This window comes from Exophiala bonariae, assembly GCF_035927105.1.
Source record: "Exophiala bonariae strain CCFEE 5792 chromosome Unknown scaffold_11, whole genome shotgun sequence".
NCBI classification, from domain to species: domain Eukaryota; kingdom Fungi; phylum Ascomycota; class Eurotiomycetes; order Chaetothyriales; family Herpotrichiellaceae; genus Exophiala; species Exophiala bonariae.
Genome location: NW_027042486.1, coordinates 350,024 through 371,434, shown reverse-complemented (window position 1 = coordinate 371,434; position 21,411 = coordinate 350,024). Strand labels below are relative to the sequence as shown.

The 21,411-nt window shown below is 49.3% G+C and overlaps 12 protein-coding genes across 12 annotated transcripts; 6 read left to right on the top strand and 6 right to left on the bottom strand.

Annotated features, from left to right (window-relative positions):
* Positions 1-298: 298 nt before the first annotated feature.
* LTR84_001791 (uncharacterized protein) lies at positions 299-1,045 on the top strand (the record flags this gene model as incomplete). The annotated part of the gene is made up of 1 exon (XM_064845409.1): positions 299-1,045. One exon carries the CDS (start codon positions 299-301, stop codon positions 1,043-1,045), a length of 747 nt encoding a protein of 248 aa, XP_064706954.1.
* Positions 1,046-1,735: 690 nt separating this feature from the next.
* LTR84_001790 (uncharacterized protein) lies at positions 1,736-2,611 on the bottom strand (the record flags this gene model as incomplete). Its single annotated transcript, XM_064845408.1, has 1 exon — positions 1,736-2,611. One exon carries the CDS (start codon positions 2,609-2,611, stop codon positions 1,736-1,738), a length of 876 nt encoding a protein of 291 aa, XP_064706953.1.
* A 481-nt stretch (positions 2,612-3,092) lies between these two features.
* Positions 3,093-4,168, bottom strand: LTR84_001789 (uncharacterized protein; the record flags this gene model as incomplete). The annotated part of the gene is made up of 3 exons (XM_064845407.1): positions 3,093-3,471; positions 3,519-3,694; positions 3,743-4,168. The coding sequence occupies 3 exons, from the start codon at positions 4,166-4,168 to the stop codon at positions 3,093-3,095; spliced, it is 981 nt and encodes a 326-aa protein (XP_064706952.1).
* Positions 4,169-4,825: 657 nt separating this feature from the next.
* Positions 4,826-5,362, bottom strand: LTR84_001788 (uncharacterized protein; the record flags this gene model as incomplete). The annotated part of the gene is made up of 1 exon (XM_064845406.1): positions 4,826-5,362. One exon carries the CDS (start codon positions 5,360-5,362, stop codon positions 4,826-4,828), a length of 537 nt encoding a protein of 178 aa, XP_064706951.1.
* Positions 5,363-6,818: 1,456 nt separating this feature from the next.
* LTR84_001787 (uncharacterized protein) lies at positions 6,819-8,665 on the top strand (the record flags this gene model as incomplete). The annotated part of the gene is made up of 5 exons (XM_064845405.1): positions 6,819-6,911; positions 6,973-7,081; positions 7,147-7,361; positions 7,501-7,541; positions 7,735-8,665. The coding sequence occupies 5 exons, from the start codon at positions 6,819-6,821 to the stop codon at positions 8,663-8,665; spliced, it is 1,389 nt and encodes a 462-aa protein (XP_064706950.1).
* A 207-nt stretch (positions 8,666-8,872) lies between these two features.
* Positions 8,873-10,638, bottom strand: LTR84_001786 (uncharacterized protein; the record flags this gene model as incomplete). The annotated part of the gene is made up of 2 exons (XM_064845404.1): positions 8,873-10,483; positions 10,534-10,638. 2 exons carry the CDS (start codon positions 10,636-10,638, stop codon positions 8,873-8,875), a joined length of 1,716 nt encoding a protein of 571 aa, XP_064706949.1.
* A 1,040-nt stretch (positions 10,639-11,678) lies between these two features.
* On the top strand, positions 11,679-12,497 carry LTR84_001785 (uncharacterized protein; the record flags this gene model as incomplete). The annotated part of the gene is made up of 3 exons (XM_064845403.1): positions 11,679-11,894; positions 11,951-12,267; positions 12,320-12,497. 3 exons carry the CDS (start codon positions 11,679-11,681, stop codon positions 12,495-12,497), a joined length of 711 nt encoding a protein of 236 aa, XP_064706948.1.
* A 31-nt stretch (positions 12,498-12,528) lies between these two features.
* LTR84_001784 (uncharacterized protein) lies at positions 12,529-14,662 on the bottom strand (the record flags this gene model as incomplete). The annotated part of the gene is made up of 5 exons (XM_064845402.1): positions 12,529-12,841; positions 12,998-13,374; positions 13,421-14,127; positions 14,178-14,497; positions 14,628-14,662. The coding sequence occupies 5 exons, from the start codon at positions 14,660-14,662 to the stop codon at positions 12,529-12,531; spliced, it is 1,752 nt and encodes a 583-aa protein (XP_064706947.1).
* A 659-nt stretch (positions 14,663-15,321) lies between these two features.
* LTR84_001783 (uncharacterized protein) lies at positions 15,322-15,861 on the top strand (the record flags this gene model as incomplete). Its single annotated transcript, XM_064845401.1, has 1 exon — positions 15,322-15,861. One exon carries the CDS (start codon positions 15,322-15,324, stop codon positions 15,859-15,861), a length of 540 nt encoding a protein of 179 aa, XP_064706946.1.
* A 417-nt stretch (positions 15,862-16,278) lies between these two features.
* LTR84_001782 (uncharacterized protein) lies at positions 16,279-17,250 on the top strand (the record flags this gene model as incomplete). The annotated part of the gene is made up of 1 exon (XM_064845400.1): positions 16,279-17,250. The coding sequence occupies one exon, from the start codon at positions 16,279-16,281 to the stop codon at positions 17,248-17,250; it is 972 nt and encodes a 323-aa protein (XP_064706945.1).
* A 187-nt stretch (positions 17,251-17,437) lies between these two features.
* On the bottom strand, positions 17,438-18,886 carry LTR84_001781 (uncharacterized protein; the record flags this gene model as incomplete). The annotated part of the gene is made up of 1 exon (XM_064845399.1): positions 17,438-18,886. One exon carries the CDS (start codon positions 18,884-18,886, stop codon positions 17,438-17,440), a length of 1,449 nt encoding a protein of 482 aa, XP_064706944.1.
* Positions 18,887-19,549: 663 nt separating this feature from the next.
* Positions 19,550-21,351, top strand: LTR84_001780 (uncharacterized protein; the record flags this gene model as incomplete). Its single annotated transcript, XM_064845398.1, has 3 exons — positions 19,550-19,927; positions 20,035-20,811; positions 21,040-21,351. The coding sequence occupies 3 exons, from the start codon at positions 19,550-19,552 to the stop codon at positions 21,349-21,351; spliced, it is 1,467 nt and encodes a 488-aa protein (XP_064706943.1).
* Positions 21,352-21,411: the final 60 nt, after the last annotated feature.

The following is a 21,411-nucleotide window of genomic DNA, read 5'->3' as shown; positions in this document are numbered from 1 at the left end:
CTAATGAGAGTGACTTGGGGATGGAGAGAGAGTTGAGATTCCAAGGCTTCAAATGAGTTTCTCAGTGAGATGAATTCCTACTTGATAATAATCTAACTCATCCGCCTCCTAACATCTGCTCCGATATCTTTCCGCGTCTCTCAGCTGCACCTTCTGTTCTCACAGCTAACTGCACTGTCGTTCTGTTCTTTCCCCTTTCCTCTCGGCTCTCCTTACTGTTCTTATTCAACTGAGCATCTCTCCTTCTTTCCACACGGCCTCTTACTACTCCATCCTCTTAAGTATCGCAATCACAATCATGGCAGTATTCAGCAGGCTTGAAGCCCATGTGGTCGTCAATGGGAAACACGCCAAAGAGTACAATGACAGCGACGCAGAACCAGAACCGAACTCGACCCCGAGCGTCTCAACATACATCGAAGCCGTGCCTGGTGCTTTTTACGGCTTCCGGTTCTGGATCAGAGCAGGCTACGACGCGCGAAAGGAGAACATCATTGCAGCCTCTGTGTTTGTGGATGGCCAGTTGGTCGCCCAACCGTTCATCGGTGTCAAGAAGTTGCACCCAGCCAACTCGCATTCGAGGTGCGTCCAGACTACTAGAGATTGCTTCAGTGTCACGGCGCTTTGCGAAGGCAAACAGGTTGAACAAAAGCTGCAATTCAAGGAAATCGAACTCTGTACAACCCCCCTTGACCCTTATCTGCCCAGAACTAACACACTGACAGGCACATCAGCCGCGGTTTCAGGCATCAACGCCGCAGAGAAGATGGATTACGGTGAGCTTGGGACATTTCGCATTGAATTCTGGCGCGCAATTCAGCAACACCGCATGACCGCGGTTTCCTTTCCGAAGACCAATACTGGTAACGCGATACCCGAGAAGGCTCTGAAGGGCAAGTCGCTTGATGTCAACACAGGGTTCGATCATGCAACAATCCTGAAGAACTACATGGGATTACTGACCTTTACAGCTTCGTTCCCGATCCTGAAATTCCAGTCACAGATTTCTTCCATGCCAAATACCTCGATGCAGCTCCAGTTGTAGTTTTCAAGTTCAAGTATCAGACTCGCCGTGCGTGACTGATAGTCTCCAAATTCTGACGATCTCACTAACCAGCCATCAATCTTACAGGTGCCTTACAATCGCTCATGGTCATTCCTCGATCTCCGAGCCCAGTGCCTCTCGAAGACAGACCAGTGGAAGAGCTCTCGAGGGCTGAGATGGTCGAACTCATACAGCGTCAGCGCCAGCTCCAGCGTGAGCAATCTCAAATCAAGCAGGAAGTACAGATCAAACATGAAGTGGAGATCAAGGAGGAAGAGCAGAACGAGACTCGTGTCAAGCGCGCGAGAGCAGCCACGGCAAGCGAACAAGCTCCCCTTAAGTTCAGCAAAGGTTCCCGTGGAGAGAAGATCTACCACTTGGACTCAGATTAGTCTGGCAAGAACGAAAATTAGGATCAGCACAAGCAATTTACCGCAAGCAAGCTGTGGTTCTACTTGACGGGCAAAATGGAAGCCGTATCATGGAAGGAATATTCGGGAGGAATCAAGCCAGCCTTAACGATAGAGCAGGCTGTGTTGTGATAATGTATGTACGAGTGTTTCGAAGGGTAGGGCATCGGTAACATGTCAGAAACATCGACATAGGCTGGATCAAATGATTGATTCTCAAAGGGCTTGAGTGTTACACAACCTATCTTGAAGGACGAAGAGGATTCATCTTATCTCTTCATTATTGAGTCTGCAATGCAAGTCCTTCCTGGCCAGAGATAGCATTGATCCAAGCAGCCAACCTCCTACCCGCCTTCCCAACCAGATCATCGATAATCGGCACTGCTCCATCGTAATAAGTCCCATTCAGATCCTGATCCTTATACCCATCTGCCATGACATAGGAACAAACATAAGAATTCACCTCGCTGGCCCACTCCAATGCACAAGCCGGCGCATCACTCACACACTCCTTCTCCTGCATCCCATCCCTCACACCATACAACCGGGTAGCCCAAGCCCAAGCGGCCTCCATCTCACCCTCGACTCCACCACCAACCGCTCCACCCGCATGCTTCTTTGGAATCGCCGTATCCCAAACACTATGCAAGTTCGTATGGACACCATCCAGCACGACAGGGATATCATTGCCACCTCTCCCCTCGGCCTCCGTATGCAACGGCTGATGGACATCACCGAAGAAATGCATCATGAAGCGCAGACTCTGACCACGGAAGAAGCGCTCCAGCTTCACATCCGCCACGCGCGCCGTATGGTTCGCGATGGCCGACACGACGCACCCACCGTCGGCGGCGAGACAGTCACGCGTCATGTTGATGCCGCACTGTGCGGGCGGCGAGTCGCGGGCGTCGATGAAGTGCCAGTGCGCCGAGTACGCGAACGCCGGCATGTGGCGCACTTTATCTGGGAAGAGCGCCGCCTCCGAGATGTCTTGTCCGTTGAGCAGCACGTTGGTGAGAATGTTGCTTTGCGCCGTGAAGTGCATCGATGCTAGGTACGCGACTGTGCGGTGCCCCAGGCTGCCCCATGCTGTTGCTTGTGGGATCAATAGCGGGAGGGTGAGGAGGGTGAGACTGGGGCTTATTGGGAAGTGCATCTTGTACTCCGTATTGAAAGGATGATTTTGATATATCTGTATAGATGTAGATGAGCTATCTGGTCGGTTGCTTGTTTCCGGCTCCTAGACGGGAATTGATGATGGCGTTCGTATGATTTTGTACCCAAGATGGTCCCTGTAGTTAAACCCCGGGGAAAAGATCGCAGGTCATTCAGGTTTTCATCTCTGCTGTCCTGCCTTCTTGTTTATTGACATGGTCACAAATGCGGTCAACTGACGTCGTACATGTGATGAAGTGATGGACATGAGGATGAAATGGGCGAGGCTGGGGTGGAATGGGAGCCTATCAGGAGCTCCCGGGGCCGAAAGCCTCAAACGCCGCTTGTATCGGCTCGGCACGAGACGCGTCGCGTGTTGACGTGTTTACGGTACAGAGAAAGTCAGTGGGCTTCGACCTTGACAATTGGGTCGTAGCCATATATATGATATATCTGCGGCATCCACAATCCATGAAAGAAGTTCAAAACCATTCTGGAGGATTCTTCTCAACACCCTTCCACAGTTCCTCATAAGCCTCCAACAATTGCTCATCTAAACGTCCCTGCTTACAAAACTGGACATTACCTCGCAACTGATCAAAGCTTGACGCCCCAAGAATGATCGCATCTCCTTCTCCTAAAGCTGAATGATGCAAAATCCATCTCAAACTGACTTCCGTCGGCGTCACTCCTGCAGTATCACATCTCTTACAAAACTCAACCATAGCGGCGTGAATGACCGGTTTATCGAATGCTTTAACATAAAATGGCAACCGACCTGGCTCCCAGCGACCTCCGGAGAGCGCCTTTGCATCAGTAGCCAGACTGACCTTCCCTGTTAGGAAACCCCCTGCCAGTGGACTGCGAGAAGTCAGCATTTCAATATACCAATCAATGAGGTAGCAGACCTGTAAGCATATATTCGGATATTCTGCTGTCTCAAGAATGGAAAAAGTTCGGCCTCAGGCGCTCTCCTGATGGCGTTATAATGACCTTGCCATACGGTTGGTTTAACATAATTATGTTCCTCGCAAACTTGCAACCACTCTTGCATTTGCTCGAGGGAGTGGTTGCACAACCCAAGCTACGACAATATCAGCAGACCAAAAAGTGATATCAAACTGGCGAATACCTCTTTGAAAAGTCCAGCTCGGTAATGCTTATCAAAAGCCCGAGCACTCTCATCCACGGGGGTGTTTGGGTCTGGAAAATGCGCATAGAGGATGTTGACATGCTTCACACCCAGTAATTCCAAACTTTTCTCCAGGCTGGAATCAATCGCAGCCTCGGATAATCCACCACTGAAGGCTGTCCGCTCGATTTTGGTGTCGATCACAAATTCCTTCTCAGCTGCCCTGCTCTCACCCAATAATCGTTCACTGGCCCGTGGATTTCCCGTTGGAGAGGATGCTGCTGAGTCCAATTCTGTGAGCTCCACTTCCTTCAATACGTCGAGCAGTTCGGAAGTTTGCTCGCCCGTGGTCCAGGCGTGGGTTATGGGGCCCTCCCCAATACCTCCCGCTCCAAAAACAAGTCGGACTGGCGAAGGGGTTCCCATAGTTTATGGTTGCAGATCTCCTCAGATAGTCAATGAGTAGGACAGTAAGTGAAGGGGTATCAAGGCTTATACGTACTTTATCTTTATAGCTCGTGCGCTTGGTCATCAAAAATACACACAGCGGACTAAAAACAACGGAGGTGCAACCGTGCAGCGAACGAAACTGCTTCCTAGCTGTTCGCAAGCTTATGATTTGTAATAGCATGCATACAAATCCCGAAAGTACTTAGAGTTGATCGCATGGATATTCTCTAGACACGCTTCGAGAACATGTGGTTTGCACTGTGAATCGGTGTTGCCCAAAGGTCGATGAGATCCATGTCAGGCCCACGACGTACGTCTTAGACATGGCTTAGTATGCATACTATACAAAGCGAGCAGCGGCATTGTGCATACTGATCTGGACAGAGATACCGGTGCTGGACTCTGGACAAATGCCGGAGTCATATCAAGCGCTCCAATTCGCCTGCCCAAGGACATGCTACTGTATGGAACTACTGTTTCACTCAAGGCGCCGACGCATATTGAGTCTTTAGCTTACAGGCTCTACGCTGGCTACTACTAGTGCTTTATTTTCTGTGATACGAAAATGAGGCTCCTTGCTCCTTTATGGAGCGAACATGAAGCTCTTAGCTTCGGATTTCGTCGAACACCCCTTTAGTCTTGACGGATATCTATACCACCCAAAGTGGCTCCCTCAGCGCCGAGCGCAACGGCGAACATGACCGCCCTTCTGGTCGTACTAAGATTCGTCCACCTGTGCCACGCCTCCCTCTGAATTACCACCTCTCCCGCTTTAACAACTCTCTTCTCCCCGCTGTCGAGTTCAAGTTCCAGCTCACCCTCATGCATGAGAAGATAGTCCAAGCTCTGGGTGCGATGCATGAATCCTCGAGTGACCGATTCAGTTGGGCCAATGTACGTCATCGATACTGCAGTGTTTCCCTGTGTTTGGAAAAAAGGAACGGGCGGGCCTGCGGCTAGAATGTTTTTGTGGTGCTCGATGTCTTGCCCTTTGGCGACTGAGAAAGCCGCGGGCGATGACCAGATGACCGACAACGAAGCGACTGGACTCATCTGAACGGTCTCAAATACTTTTCCATCAGGGAATGTTGCCGGGTCAAGGAAGGTTGTCGTTCCATCTGGTGCACTTTCAGTGACATGGACCACTGGGACTTGGCTTTGGCCTGCCATCTCAATGGTGGATGTTGAAAATAATCGCGGAGATGAATTGAGATGGATGTGGGATGCAATTTTACTATGCATGGGTCAGGGAGGACTCACTTATACCTAGGAACACAGCTCAGGGATACAAACTAGATCTGACGGGACAGTATTGTATTCGTGCCCGTCCATAAGGAAGAAGGAGGAAGCATTTTGTCGCTTCCCGATGATAAGTGGGGAGTGACGAACCATTTAGTGCGTGACTGGTCAATCGCAAGGGTTTGGGTTTACAAAATGTCCCGTCCCGAACGAGGATGGTCCACGTAATGATAGTCGGTTGGGCTGACAAATGCCAAAAACTTGCCGGACTTCAACAAAGGTACCTCAATCCTCGAAACCATGGCGGACTGCGGCCGAGTTTGAATGTGCAATGGAGAAACAATTGATTTTGCGGTGCGAGCAGTGCAATAAACCGTTCGACAAGCGTAAGATGTACATCCACGGGATGTGTCTGGTAGACACCGAGTCTGTACTAACGAGTTGAAGAATCCACGTTGAAAAGGCATGGATACTATTGCCGATCTCGCAGAGCTTCTATTCCCACTCGGATAAGATCTTGCCATTCTTGTGCCAGGAGGAAAGTACGTTGTGATAAGCGGCAGCCTAATTGCTCGGGGTGCAGAACAAAGGCCATCGAGTGCCAATATCCATCGAACACGCCGAAAGGTACGGGGCAATACCAAGTAAAAAAATATTCTGCCGATCTGAGAGCGGGAGATCGCGCTTCATTGATGCCAGATTCTCTCAATGTCGAAAACAGCCAAGAAGAAAGCTACGATGAAGAAACGAATCTCGACAGTGGGCTATTCGCATTCGACCTGGATTTCGCAAACACTGGAGTGGAATACCTTGAATGGAACGATCCAGATATTGATTTCACCTACTTTTTGAACCCACAGGCGGATGAACAGACTACTCAATTCCCATCATCGGGCTCACTAGTATCTTTAGCTCGTAGCTCGATCAATTCGACCAGTCGAACAGTTCAAGTGCCACAACTGAACTCTTCTCCGCTTGCATCGATACCGGGAGCCCCAGCATCGAAATATCGATCACTTAAACTGCGATTACAAATGAGGAGTGGATCGCAGAAAATCACTAATCTTATATTCCATACCCTAAAATCTTATCCCCTGATGATATTGCGTCACAAAACCCTTCCACCTTTCATCCATCCGCATTTGTTATCTTCAGATGTTGAGACTGTCAACATGGAGCCACTGAACAACTGTATTAGTCTGCTCCATATGATCGACAGTGGAGTTACAGGGAGCAGAAAGTTGTTCTGGAAGGTTGTGCGGATGGAATGTGAACAATTGTGTGAAGAGGTACGTCGAGTCCGCGCGGATTGCAGGAAGAAAAATTACAAGGATCTGATGGGTAACTTTAGAGTCTGAAGCTAAACAAATGGAAACTACTTGCCGCTATGCAAGCCCTCTCCATTTACCTTCTCGTCCGTATGGGCGAAGGCGAGACGGACCACCAGACCCATGATTCTCTCTTACTGGCAACGGTGACGGTACATCGAGCTTCTCCTCCTTTCATATCTTAGGTCTAATCTTGAAACCTTTAGGTGATAGGTAAACAACTGTGTCACTGCGATATCACATGCGAACCCTGGCCCTCTTCAAGCAGCTACAATCTCGAAAGCAGCTGGGAAAATTGGATTTTTGAGGAATCAAGACGAAGGTTGGTCCGCTACCCACTTCATCCAACGACTTTATGGAGGTACTAAGTGAATCTAAGATTGGCAGTTATCTATAGTGTTGTGAATTTGCTGGTCTACGAGTCAGTAGTACCATGTGATCCAAAAACTGAGCTTATTCTAGCACCACTACCAGCGAAGAAACAGCTATGGGAAGCAGGGGATGCTATGTTATGGAAGGCAGAAGTCGAGAGAGAACATGGAGCTCCGACTGACTTTGCATTGGCTGCAAGTGGTGAGCTGGTTAAACTAGCCGAAGGCTATGTATATTGTGGTGATGCAGCAATGCTGGATAATTCGTCGAATGCCATAAGTTCTTCGACCAGCACTGAGAATTGGCAGGCATGGTGCTCGGGAATGGATGGGTTTGGAGGACTTGTCATGCTTACTGCTTCTTTGATAGCATAGCTTACAGATCTGGGAAGAGGCTCTGGTTCAAGCAAGGTAAGGGCCACTACAAATTGACAAGTCCGAGCTTCTGTAGGCGCTAGAGACGGAGTAGCATGAACTGATGTTCGACGTCTTTGCTTTGCATATTAGCGGGTTCTGGATTGTTTGCAGCCATTCTCAAAACGCCTCCTATCTTTGATCTTTTGGCATACAAACCCCCATTACTCTGCTCCAAGGTCATTTAAAGGTCGCCCAGCACGACGCCAATTCAGCTCCTCCTAGCTGCCAATAATTCCACCCATAAAACTTTAAAATACCTGGAGCTCACCACCATCTGCAGTGAGGCAGATAAGCGATACCAGAACAATTGCTGTTGTCACGGTGGCGGCAGTGGTATGAACGTTCGCGTTCTGGTGGTTGACGGCGTGTCAAATCTTCCTGCTGAAGCAGACGGCGCCATCGTTGTTGGTGGTTCGAATGCCGCGATTTCCGCGACATATTTCTCGGCAAAAGCTGGCGCTCGCGCTGCTATACATCACGACTGCGGCATTGGTCGAGATGAAGCAGGGGTCAGAGGCCTGCTTTGGGCAGAACACCACGGCATGGCTATGGCCGCCGTGGCTACCGACAGCGCCCGTGTCGGCGACGGTGCAGACATGTTCCAACGGGGGATCATCAGTCGAGTCAATAAACTTGCGGCTATGTGTGGCGTAAAGAACGGCCAAACTGTCGAACAAGCAGTGGAGCTCTTGAGATCCGCGCCTTGGCCTCATGCCAACGTGGAAGCACTTGTTGAGGGACGCGCCTTTATCCACGGCGTCCTTTGCATAGATTCCATCTCGCTCGCGACTTTGGGGCATGCAGGCTTGGTCGTGGCGAGCGGTAGCCATGGCGGTGCAATCGCGGCTGGAATGACGCGTTCATTTAGGCCACGCCTTGTTTTCTTCAATGATGCCGGCTTCGGGGCTGATCGTGCAGGTGCTGCCTCCCTTCCTGTTCTCGATTCTGAGGGTGTTGCCGCTGCTACAGTCGCCGCGGACTCGGCGTGCATCGGCGACGGCAGGTCGACGCTGACAGAGGGCATTATCTCTGCCGTGAATGAAACAGCATACCGACTCGGCGCTAGGGTTGGGGACACAGCCCTTGAAGTGGCGCGCATCGCGTTGGAAAGGGTCTGAATAATCTACGGAGAACAAGCCAAAACGAAAAAAATAAGATCCAAATCAAAAGTGTACTATTCTCATCCGCTGATTCCAACTATTTCATTCTTGGCTTATGAATCGTCTGATAGTTCATTTCTTTTTCTGGACTCGCGTTCGCAATATCTCCACATCTTCCAGGATAAGTACGCTTTTACACCCAATGTATCCTGAGTTGTACCCTTTCTAGGGTTTGGATTCAACTTCTTCTGCCAAACTCTGCTTCTTCTGCCCATCAACCAGACTCTCAGACAGCTCGTTGGCAATATTGAAAAGCCGCATCTTCTCTTCGTGAGCCGCCGTATCGCCGAAAATCACATCCATGTCCTCGAGACTCTTGCCTCTGGTCTCTGGGACGAAATAATAGACAAATCCCAGTGACATGAGAGCGAACATTGCGAAAAAGATGTAGGTACCCCATGTGAGTGTCTCCAGCATGTCTGGAGTGACCAGGCCGATGATGAAATTGCACATCCATGTTGTGCTGGTTGTAATGGACATGGCTTTGGAGCGATTTGCGAGTGTGAAGATCTCAGACGGTAGAACCCACCCGATTGGTGCGAATGAATAAGAGAAGTTGATGTCGTAGATGTAGATGAATGCTATACCGGTCCATGCTGCAGCTTTCTCCGTTTGAAGGGTGGAACCATATCTGCCGATGATTGATCCCACAACCGTGAGCGAAACGAAGCATCCAAAGGCCCCGCACATCAGGAGTGGGCGTCGCCCGACCTTGTCGATCAAGAAAAGTGCAGGGAGTGTCGAAAGTGTGTTGACAATACCATATACTCCGGTCGCCAACAAGGACGTCGTCTGGCCTTTGAGGCCCAATTGTCCGAAGATGAAAGGCGCATAATAGATCATCCCATTGCAAAACAGGAATTGCTGAAAGAACATGACACAGCAGCCTACAGAAAGGCGTTTGAAAGCAGGGCGAGTCGAAATAAGTGATTTGTACTCGGCGAGGTAAAGTTTGAGGCCGGATTTTCCAGGATATTTGTCACGTGCATACGATTCCTCGAAACGGACTTCAGCCTTGATGGCAAGAAACTCGGTACGGAGTAGTGAATCACCGGGATCTCCACGACGGAGTCTTGCGAGGGCAGAGAGGGCGAGTTCGTCCTTTTGGCGCATCAAGAGATAGCGTGGAGATTCAGGGAAGAATAGCATCCCAATACCAAGAATGAGACCAGGAAGGATTTGCAAGGCAAAAGGAACACGCCAAGACGCATCGCTTTGTCCGGTACACCCGTTGGGTCCAACGTCTCGGAGTGGATTGAAGGTGGGTGACGATGAGGAACCTCCCGAGTAGGGAATGTTAGGGGCACATCTGTGACCACCGATATAGGCCGTTCCAAACTCGAGCCAGTAGCTGACCAAGATGCCAAGAGTGATACTCAATTGTTGAAGCACAACGAGAGTACCTCGAATCCCGGGTGTCGAGACCTCAGACATGTACATTGGTACAATCATGGTCAACATTCCAACCGCAAGTCCGGCAACGGCTCGGCCAGCAAAGACCATGCCGACCGATATAGCACCTGCCTGAACGGCCGATCCCAATGTAAAGACGACAACTGCCATAATAATTGAGCCTCTACGGCCATAGCGATCGGCAATTGGACCATTGATGAGCGATCCGAACCAAGCAGCCAAGAGCAAACTCGAGACAAACCATCCTTTAAATCCACTGTCCATATAAATTCTTGGGAAACGAACTGCAAATGATTCCATTGTCAAGACACCGGAGACGACACCTTGATCGTATCCGAAGAGAAATCCTCCGAGGGAAGCAAACTGGGGGGTTTTTTAGTAGGGTATATCAACAACTGCATGCAGGAACTCACGGAAGCCAATCCTAGGATGTAGGGATTCTCGCGCAGCTGTCGCATGACTCCCTTCCCGGAAGCGGCAAACAGCGCCTGGTCATCAGTGGGTTCCGTTCGTACCATTGTGAATGGATTCGAGTGATTACAAGCGGATAGACTCTTCGCAAAATGATGTAGTAGGGAGCGTTGACCACCGATCCTGTGGGCAGATGTTGTTCATTAAGTTCAAAGATTTCCTGGGGAATTTGGAGAATTTTATAAATCAATTCCCGACTTCCCAACTGGTACAGGATCATACCCAGAAAGGTATTGGCCACATGGGGTAGGATCTGTGGAGAGATGGAGTCCTACGGTTACTTCGCTTCACGGTCGACAGTCGCCCGAACCAATGAACATAGAAAGCTGAGTGTGGGGTACCTTGTTAGCTCAACATTGGAGGTGAGGTCGGCTATTGATTAGCCGTCTCTAGACATGTTTCGCTGAGCAGATCGCTGGCAATACCAGTGAACCTACGGCCGACAGCCGCCCGGGCGCACTATGACGCTTCCAGGGTTTTTTCTCCCCCGGAAATCACCTTCCTGGTACGAAATCCAAGTAATAGGCACTAGCACGTACTAAATTGATGGTGTGCGAAGGAAAAGTCCGCAGGCCACAGGGATCTGCTTCTGCCCCCGCGCAAAAACAGCTACAGGATTGATGCAGCTAGAAATCATGATTGGGACCAACGTCTCATATCCGAACTGTGACTAGTGCTTGCAAGCCCCAAAAGTTTGGGTTGGGAGACAAGGCTGCTGAAATGTTGACCAATGAAGGATGAACGTTACTTTGGATGATTCATTCGATCCGATAGGCCTGGAGAAGGCTGTACCGACCAAGGGCATGATGAATATGTTCAAGCATGGAGTTGACCACTCTCCGAGCGGGCGAATGTTGGCCGGGCCCACTCGTGTAGTCGTCAGAATACGGGCCTGTTCCTTAAGGCTTACTACCGCCGATCATCGTACTCGTTGGACCTCCGATGGGCGCGTGCCGTAGAGCTTGCAGCAAAGCTGAGCTGTTTGTAAAGGTGCCGCCCGGGACATGATAAGCCTCAACCTGAAATTGAGAGCTAGGAGACGTCAATTTTTCACACAATTCAGGATATACAATCTCAGGCGATCAATATGATTCTGGACTGCAGCTTCTTGGCGCTTGAACAAGTCATTGAGACTGTGTTCCAGCGGATCGACGTCCTTTTGGAAAGGCAAGCCACAAACCCACGGCAACGAATGCTCATTGCACTGGCTGGGATTCCCGGCTCTGGAAAATCTACCATCTCATCTGGGCTAATGCGGAAGCTCTCGAAAAAGAATGCTGGTTTCGTCGCCGTGGTGCCAATGGTATGCATCGATTCCTCATACGGGGGATACCTGTACTGATGTGTCGTTGAAACCAGGATGGCTTCCACTACTCCAAGGCTGCATTGGCACTGTTTCCCGACCCTTGTTTGGCAGTTCGCCGCAGAGGGGCGCCCTTCACTTTCGACGCTGCAGCCTTTGTACAACTTGTGATGAAACTGAAGGAGGCGCCTGTTACGTTTGTCGACGAATCCGTATATTCGATAAGAGCGCCCAGTTTCGATCATCGTGTGCAAGATCCAGTAGCTGATGATATCGAGATCTCGTCGAGAAACCGAATCGTCATACTCGAGGGCAACTATACACTGTTCAATCAAACCCCTTGGAACCAGATCGGAAACAAGGTTGATGAAAGGTATGTGACCCTGTGTCTTGGTCTTGAGCTGCAGCCTAACCTTCTTCAAAAGATGGTTCGTTGATGTGTCACCGGAGGTCGCCAAGGAACGCCTGGTAGAGAGACACCTTCAGGCTGGTATTGAATGCTCTCGAGAATTGGCCTTGACTCGTGTTGAGAACAATGACCTTCTGAATGCCGATCTTATCAAACGTCATCTTCTTGAGCCGAACTTGATCATCTCTTGCTGAGGAACATAAAGGATCGAGTGGAGTCACCCAGTCAGAAATCTGTGCTGACGTCTTCCCATCCGAATGTTGTGAAGAATGCATTCGGGTCTTCTGGAAACTGCGACATTCCTCCCATCCAATCCGTGGGGATGTTATCGAGGTTGACTAGTGTATCCAACGACGCACTAGGCTGCAATCGGTCAATAATATCAGCACATTGAGCTGCTAGAGAATTGCCCGCAAGGACTTGCAAGAAGAGATCACGGGCCATTCTTATGTCTGTTTTTCGAAGCTCAATATCTTGGGAATCATTTCCAGCCAGTATCGGTATCAGTGTTGCCAATGCAGCATGGAACAGAAAATATCTAGAATAGATTAGCACATTACACTTCTGGTGGCTGAGCAGCTGGGCATCTTACGTTGAATACCAAAGAACCAATTTGGTCCGTTCTGAATGACGTAGGTAATTATCAATGGAATTGATAGTGAGATGGGCCGCCTGCAGACAAATGTCGCTGCACTTTTCAGCTTCTGAAATAGGTACACCGGACAAGATCTCTCCACCACTTTTCATTACTTGGCGCATTAAAACTTGACGCAAGAGGATGATCTTGAAATTCCATAAACGCCAATGTAGACGAGCACGGGCGAATGTGTACCAAGGTTCTGAATTCTGAGGATTATTATTGAGATGAAAGTAACCTGGTAAATTGACAGCCCAATTATCCAAGGTAGCATTCATTAGCAGCGCGTCGACCGGAGAAACAGAACCATGCAGTAGTAATCGATTCGAGATATAATTGGATTCGACATGAAAGCCTGACTGCGCTTTCATGCTAGAGTATATTGTTGGTTTTGATGACTCCGTTGGTTGGTTGGAGGTCTTGGGTGTGAGGTCCTGCAAGATGTTAACGAAGCCTCGTTCCTTGGAAACGCAGCCTTACCTCATCATCAATGTTCAGTATATGCTTGGTGTCCATGGAGTTGTGGTCGGGGAGTAGTATTGGCCGTCCAAAGGTTGTTGAAGCGCCGCTATCAAACAGGAAAAGGCCCCACCAGACCCTACGCCGCATTTCTTGATGTAGGATACCAATATTCCAGGTTGGATGCTCACGGTGCAATCCCAGGCTGAGTGCCATGCGGGTAGCGAGCCCTAGCATATTCCAGCCAGTGTTCGGTCTGTTCCTTTTCTGAGCAAGATTGCTCATCAGCACAAGTGCCTGAATTGTAGTGAGATTCGCGATTTCAAAGATTGACTCATCTTCGCCAAGAGATATTGAGCGGCGGTAGAGTTGTTCATCAAGCTCTGTTTGAGTTTGTCCAGATGACCAAGACCCTAGCGCTAGCACAGTGGAGAGCAGTAGTTTCCAGGAAGCGCTCACAGGTCGTGAGATGATCTCATGATATTGAGCTCGAAATGTGGGCTCATGCACAAAAGGATACACGACATGGTAGTTCTCGAAGTACGCTTCAATGAGCTTACTCTCGATCTGCCGAGAGAGTGCGGTATTGGAAAAGTGGGAAGAGGCCGCAAGCATGGCAGGTGATTCGCCAACGAGATCAGCGGCTCGGAAGTGACTTTCAGTCAAGAGCCTAGGGTTTCCAAGCCAAAGTAGCAGAGATCGCAGGAATGCAACGCCGGATGTTGAACCTACAGACACAGATGAGATTGAGTGGAAGAAGTACTGGCTAACAACTCACCTAGGTAGCCAGCACCAGTTGGCTCAATACGCAATGCCGCCATCCCATCAGCTAGATAGTCCAAAGATGTCTCTTCGGTCCAGTCGTACCCTTCTGCGCCACTCGGTGCCGTATCGGGTACCGTCTCCAATCCATTGTCAATTTCTGAAGTAGGACTCGCTATTTGAGCAAATGGATGTTGAGGTATGGGCGGCGGTGTTTGAATGGGGGCCAATGAATCGGGGGTGGATGCCAAAGCATTTTCAAGATCTATATCCGGAAGCAACCGTGAGAATAAAGACTCTAGATCACGAACGCGCCGCTCAACATTTGATAGATACCTGAAGCATTGGATAAGTATGTCAGATGCATGGAGGTGTCGAACAGTACACACGCTCGCGTCAGCGGAGATCTGACGACCTTACCACTATAATGGCATTCTGATCCGCTTTGAATACATGTGTAGCATACCGGGCGTTCTCGTGAACACTGAGTTTCATCAACATGGCTGCTGTCAGTGTTAAGACTGCCACCGCTTACCTTGGTCTTCTTAAAGCGACAAGCATCGCACTAGGAAGGAGTGATCAGCGTCATGGGAAAACTCGGAAGGGGGGAGCACCTGCAGCTGCATTGACTGAAGATTGGTGCCTGCGAGCATCCATTGCTACATTGGATTGTGACTTGATAGATGGCGATGGTGAGAACCCGAGATCAAATTGTGCAAGGAGTGATGCGGCTATTTCGTCTTTGATCTGGGGGTTTGATCCCGAATTGCATTAGTAGCTAGGACAAACACTAGTTCATTCTAGCATTTGAGCCAGGCTATATCAGGATTAGTGGGTGCAAACTGAGCAAACTTGAAATCTCCTTCTTGACTTGCCGAGGTCCAAAGCATCACCGATCATCCTGGTCTCCGGCACTGGGATCCTGTTAAACTCACCTCAAGATGGCTTTAACTGAATCAGATAATTAATCTCTACTCGTAGATGGTCGGTTCAACTCTTCTCATTCCCATAATGTTTCAAGAAAGTGGTGTGAGTTGACTTACCTATATCTATGGTAGAGAAGAGTTCACCGTCTTGGACCCCCGGCATAAGTCCAGCACGACCAACATCTAGCAATCAGAACAAACATATTTATAGAGGTGTCAGCATCTATCATCATCATGAAGTCTCACACCGATTTCGATATTCCATGGTGCCAAAAGCTGCTACAATCAGATATCTCAGCAATGGAGGTCCCGGCTCGTGGTGTTGGCACAGCCGGCGACAGCGACATCTCAAATAGCATGTTCAAGCAGACTCTCTACACTTCGGACGCAATCCGCGCTCAGGTAAATTTCAAACGACTTACCGCCGAAGCGGATGCTATTGTCCCGTGGGAGCAGTGTTTCATCATTTCGATTGGGTCTGGACTCGATGGAAAAACGGGGCGGGCACACGGCGGCTTCAATGCTATGATTTTGGACCAGATAACAGGCTCAGTAGCGGCAGAGGTGTCAGGGACTGGAGCACCTGCCACTGCAACCATGACGGTGGACTATAAAGCAGCGATTGAAACTCCAGGGGTGATCCTATGTCGTGGGTGGGCGGTGGAAAGACAGGGAAGGAAAACATGGGTGAAGGCTAGAGCTGAAGACGGTCAGGGCAAGGTGCTTGCAACTGCGAAGGCTCTATTCATCGACCCCAGACCATTGAAGATATAGCAGTGCCTCTGTGGGGAACTTATCTGAGATACCACATAGATCAGGGATATTATGTGGAGAACGGACGCTAACGCCACGACAGAGTAAAGTTAGACGATGGGAGAAAGAAACACACAGCGCAAGCAAATTCAGGCACTGGTGGATCAATTGCCTGCGAATATTTAGATCTAGATGTTGTGAGACCTTACTAGATGGAATAGACAGAAAACCATGTCACATACTTATGCTAGTTCTCCACCACGAAAGAGTCGCAAATACGTGTCACTACTCCATCTCTGATCAAAGACGAGAATGGTTCAGCATCCTTGACGAACCTGAAAATAACCATTCTCCAACCGCATCCCAGGCAACCACTAGGTAGCGACTAAAGAGGTATTGTGGAGACTTTTCGAGGCGAACGCCCCCCTATTTGGAGGGATGCGTGCCTACGGCCCAACCACCAGCTTCCCAACTCGCAATGTCACTCTAGCCATTATTCCGAAGTCGCTATGGACTCAAGAACTTAGCCAAGGCAAATATAGATTGATAGCCTCGCTGGTGAAAGAATTCTCGCAGAAGCTTGGAATACTATGCCCAAGGCCCAACATGGCTCTCCTGGCGGCGTTGAGACAAGGACTGCGCATTTTCGACCTTGGAGTTTCGATGCATAATGGTATGCCCCAATCACCCTCAAATATACCTTTTTCACTAGCCCTGAGCAAACGGCACGGAGACCAAATCCAAGCGACCACCGGAGGCTCGGGCTCAAACGCAATCATCATTACTGGTGATCATGTGGGCACTCATATCGATGGGCTTTGCCATGTTGCGAAAGATGGCGTCCTCTGCGGGGGCATTGCAGTGAAAGACGCTTGCATGGGCGGGACCTACAAACAGCTGGGAGTCGAGACAATAGAACCCATGGTTTGTCGAGGAGTTTTATTGGACATTGCTACATTGAAAGGGAAAACTCGTCTTGATCCGGGAGAAGGCATCAGTGATCAAGACCTCGAGCTAGCTCTTGGCGACACGGTTCTTAACGCGGGGGATGTGGTGTTAATTCGAACAGGGTGGACTCAATTATACTCTGATGCAGCCGCCTACACTGGTCACAAGACTGGTACTCCCGGTGTCGATGCTAGTGGTGGAAGGTGGCTAGCGGACCACAAGGTACGAGCTGCTGGGGGTGACACGATTTCCTTTGAGCAGGTTGCACCTGGACCCAATTTCTACATGCGGCCCTGTCATGGTATTCTCATTTTCGAAAATGGCATTCACATCATCGAAGTCCTTGATCTAGAAGGGCTCGCAAAGGCGAAAGTGAAGGATTTCCTCTTCGTTCTCTCGCCTTTGAAATTGGTGGGTGCAACAGGTTCGCCGGTACGTCCTCTCGCTATAGTGGATGCCTGACAGCAATCGTTACAGCAAAGCAAGGCGGGTCTTGGTCAAGTATACAATGTATAGTACATATGCAAAACTCTTGGGCTCACAATCATTACTTTGAAGAATACAATATTTGATGTCAAGCACTCTTTCTGTTGCATATATTGTATCACAATCGAATGTTAAAGAACTTTTCTACCGTGTTTGCCCTCGCTCAAGTCAAACACTCCCAGACATTCCAGTCAAATCCTTCTAGATCGATTTCTGTCCCCCCAGCCTCGACAAAAGCTCCAGACCTGTGCTCTGCACATATCCGCAGCAAGTCAAACACAACCGAGGCACCCATCCTCGTATATATCGGTAGTGACAGCCGTTTATCCTCAACATATGTAAGCATGTGCATTATATGACTGGCCTTTCGATATGTGTCATCAACTGACGGTGCACTTGTACTGAGGATCTGTCGAACCCTCTCAATTTGATCCTGGAGCACTTCTGCATCCGAAATCAATCTTGCACGTAGAATCTTGATCAGTATAAACCCTGCGTAGCTGAGGGCATTGCGGACGTGAGCAGGGGCAGTGGCTAGATTTTGTCCGTATCCGAGCTCTATGAGATCACAAGCATGCCGTTTTGCACTTTGTACCTGCTCGAGAAGTTGTTCAGAAACTGGCATATCATCGAGTAAACAAAAGGCCAGTATTCCCATTCTTGTAGTCAAAAACGCATGTTTGACCGCATCGTTCGTCACGTCGACAAACTTTGCTTCCAATTTTGCTAACTGGTCCACCCAAGAAGCCACTGCTGTCAATCTTGATGCAGGCGCAAGCATGCCGGAGTCAGTTGGCGCTTTCGCGCCCACATAGAGATAAGCCTGCATTAGCGTATGAAAGATGCGGCAAAGTAGCCTTAATACAGGATCACCCAAGAAGTCATCGAAGGCGTTGAGCAGATGATCGTCTACCCATGCTGGCTGAGGAACTCCCCGGAATAGAAAATTCCTTTGGCTCACGATGAAACATGCCATCCAAGTGGTGAGTTGCACCTCACGACTCACAACACTGGCACTGGCATGCTCCTCGGAGCCATACGTATGCAAGTGAGACTGAGTTGGACGATGGACTCCCAGTCGGAGAGCCATCTGAGTTGCTATGCCGCAGTAGAAGTCTGAGGGATCGTCTGCCACAGCGGTGACCGAAAAGGGCCATGTCGACATGATGAGAAGTGCTTGGACTGTTGCAATTGTCCGTGGCTGAGAGTGAATCGTGTCAGCTAGAAGAACCTTGAGTAATGGTGCCAGTTGTGATTTTAGTTTGTCGTGAGCTGCTACTGCACATATGACCCAGAACAGAAGTGGACAATCTGAGTACATGGCGTCAGGGGATTGTGTCACCATTGTAAAGGGTAGATATCGATGACAGCGAGCGAAATAGATCTTGAACAAGTCGTTGACTTGAGCAATGCTGAGTGTAACATTACCAATCGTCCGGCATTGTGTTGCTGTAGTTGATATTTGAGGCAGGGTGATTGATTGGCTTGGTGAAGGATCATTATAGACCAGGGTTGTATCGCTCAGGTCAACCGTTGCTCTTAAAACAGAGTTCTCTCGCTCTGATTGTGCATTATCTAAAGCCTCTTGGAGGCGTTGAATCTCTGATGACATACGCTGTAGAGACTTGTTCCTAGACGAACGCCTGAAAGTTGCATCGAAGATACATGGCAATCCAAGCGACCGGCACCGCGTGCAGCCGTCAGAAACCTGATCATAGTCACATCTCGCTTTCCACTGTCGACATTTAGTACAAGCCTTAGCCCTCATTGTCGTTCTATGCTGATAAGCTCGGTAATCTAGTGTAGGAAAGTAAGCAGTGAAACGTCCTCTTGGGTGTGTGGCAACGGGTGACATACATTGCGAGTCGGCATATATATGCTGGCGATTTCCCCGCACAACGTAAGAAAGGACGGCATGCCTAGGAAAGAGTGACTCCAGATGGGAGAAAAGGAATCCACCGGCTGGCTACCCTTATACTGTTATCACACATTCCGGATCGCAATGTCCACTTGACCCACTCGCAATGTTTGCGGGGAAAACTGGGGAGTAGTGATTAATTGATCGAGCTCTAGATGGAGACACAGCATGCCCCACATTCCTAAATACTCCGTGGCTGAATCAAAACCTCGAATGTAAAGTTCGAATCCCCTGCAATTGCGCTACGCGTCATGGGCGCTCCCAATGCAAAAAGTACATAAACGCTCTCTGGCCCCAGCTCCTTGCCGTTACCAATCTTTGAATTTTCTTCTCAGACGCTCCATACACTCTGACAGAATGGGTGATGTTCATGACGTGAAGGACGACACTGTCGTTGTCCAAAAATTCGAGGACATTTCTTCTTCAACCATTCGGCCAGAGATATCAGAGCGGGACAAAAACCTCGCACGTCGCCTGCTATGGAAGGTGGATCTCTGGGTTTTACCAATACTCACAGTATTATATTTGATCACAGCGATGGATCGATCCGACATCGGCAATGCACAGGTCGCAGGTATGCAGAAGGCGATCGGTGCAAGTGCTTCAGAGTGGGCAAAGGTGGTTTCGTTGTTCTATATTGGATTCATCGTTTCTCAACCTTTCGGTTCGTTATTTCTGCGAAAGCTAACTCCGCCGGTCTTATTTGGACTTGGTGTGACGTTGTGGGGTGCCGTGGTATGTTCTACAACGTCTCGAGCTTTGGAGTCTTTTACACAAGCTGGAGTCTTCTGACAGCCTCTGGTCGTGGCGAACTAAATCTGACTATGCTGTACTTATTCTAGATGATCTGTTTCATCGAGGTGAAAACGTGGCCGCAGGCGGCAGCTATTCGGATTCTTATTGGCGTAGGAGAAGGCATCACACACTCCACCGGCCTTTATCTGTCTCTCTGGTATATGCCAAAGGAGCTTGCGTTCCGAGGTAGTATCATATATTCCACAGCCAGTCTTGCAGGCGCTTTCAATGGTTTGATCGCCTACGCTATCACCAAAGATTATTCGAACAAACCACCCTGGTCGCCTTGGCAATGGCTCTTCTTCGTGGAAGGCTTGCTCTCCACCTGCTTCGGTCTAGTCATTCTCGTGTTCCTTCCACCAGTCCCTGAAAAGCTGAAATGGGGCTGGACTCCAGAGGAGAAACGCATGGCAGTCATCCGGACTCAGTGGGCAAATAACACGCCCGGATCAAAGATTCGGTGGAAAGAGGTCATACCAGCTTTCAAATCACCCATGTTCATCTCATGGACCTACATTCTTGCTGCTAATCAGATAGCATTGGCCGGGTTGTCCAACTTCATGCCTTCGATCATTAAGGGCATGGGTTACTCCTCTGTCCGCGCCCAGTTGATGTCGGTACCAATTTATGCTGCGGCATTTGTGAGCACACTGAGCGTGCCTTACGTTTCCGATCGACTCTCCCTCCGAGGACCATTTGTGGCTGGCTTATCCTGTTTTTCAATTGTGGGACTCATCATGTTGATAGTTTCTCACCACAACCCAACACGTTACGCAGGAGCCATACTCTCAGCAACAGGACTCTACCCAATTGTCACCATTAATGTGAGTAACCAACATCCTGCCTCCGACCGATTGGTCTTTTTTCTTTTGCCCATGAGAATTAAAAGCTACCCGATGAGGATCGAGTCAACTATCGCCTGGTAGTGACTTACGCCAAAACGCCCCCAGCATGCACACATGATATATGTTTTCCGTGCACTCCTTAATCCCCAATGGTAAATGCCTCTTATGGGAAATCTTTGCTGACTCTCATGTCGTGATTGACTTTAGCTGACCTGGATTGCGACAAACACGCCGAACTTTACACACCGGGCCACCATCTCAGCATTTGTCAATGTCTTTGCTCAGGCCATTTCGGTGGGTGTACTGCAAGCATTCACTGATCCTCCATTTTACAAAAAGGGTCTGACAATTGTGCTCTGCTTTGTCGCCTTAATTCCAATTGCAGCACTGAGCGCCTCGTGGTATGCCAGACGTTTCAATGCGCAAAAGCCAGCTTTGGACACGGTTCCAGTCGAGGAACGTCGCAAAACATTGGAGGAATTAGGGGTCAATCACCCAGAATTTTTCCTCGAGCTCTAGAGGGGTGTGGCAAGAGGCAGCATCCTACAATGTCCTTGATGGAAAACCTAAAATGATATT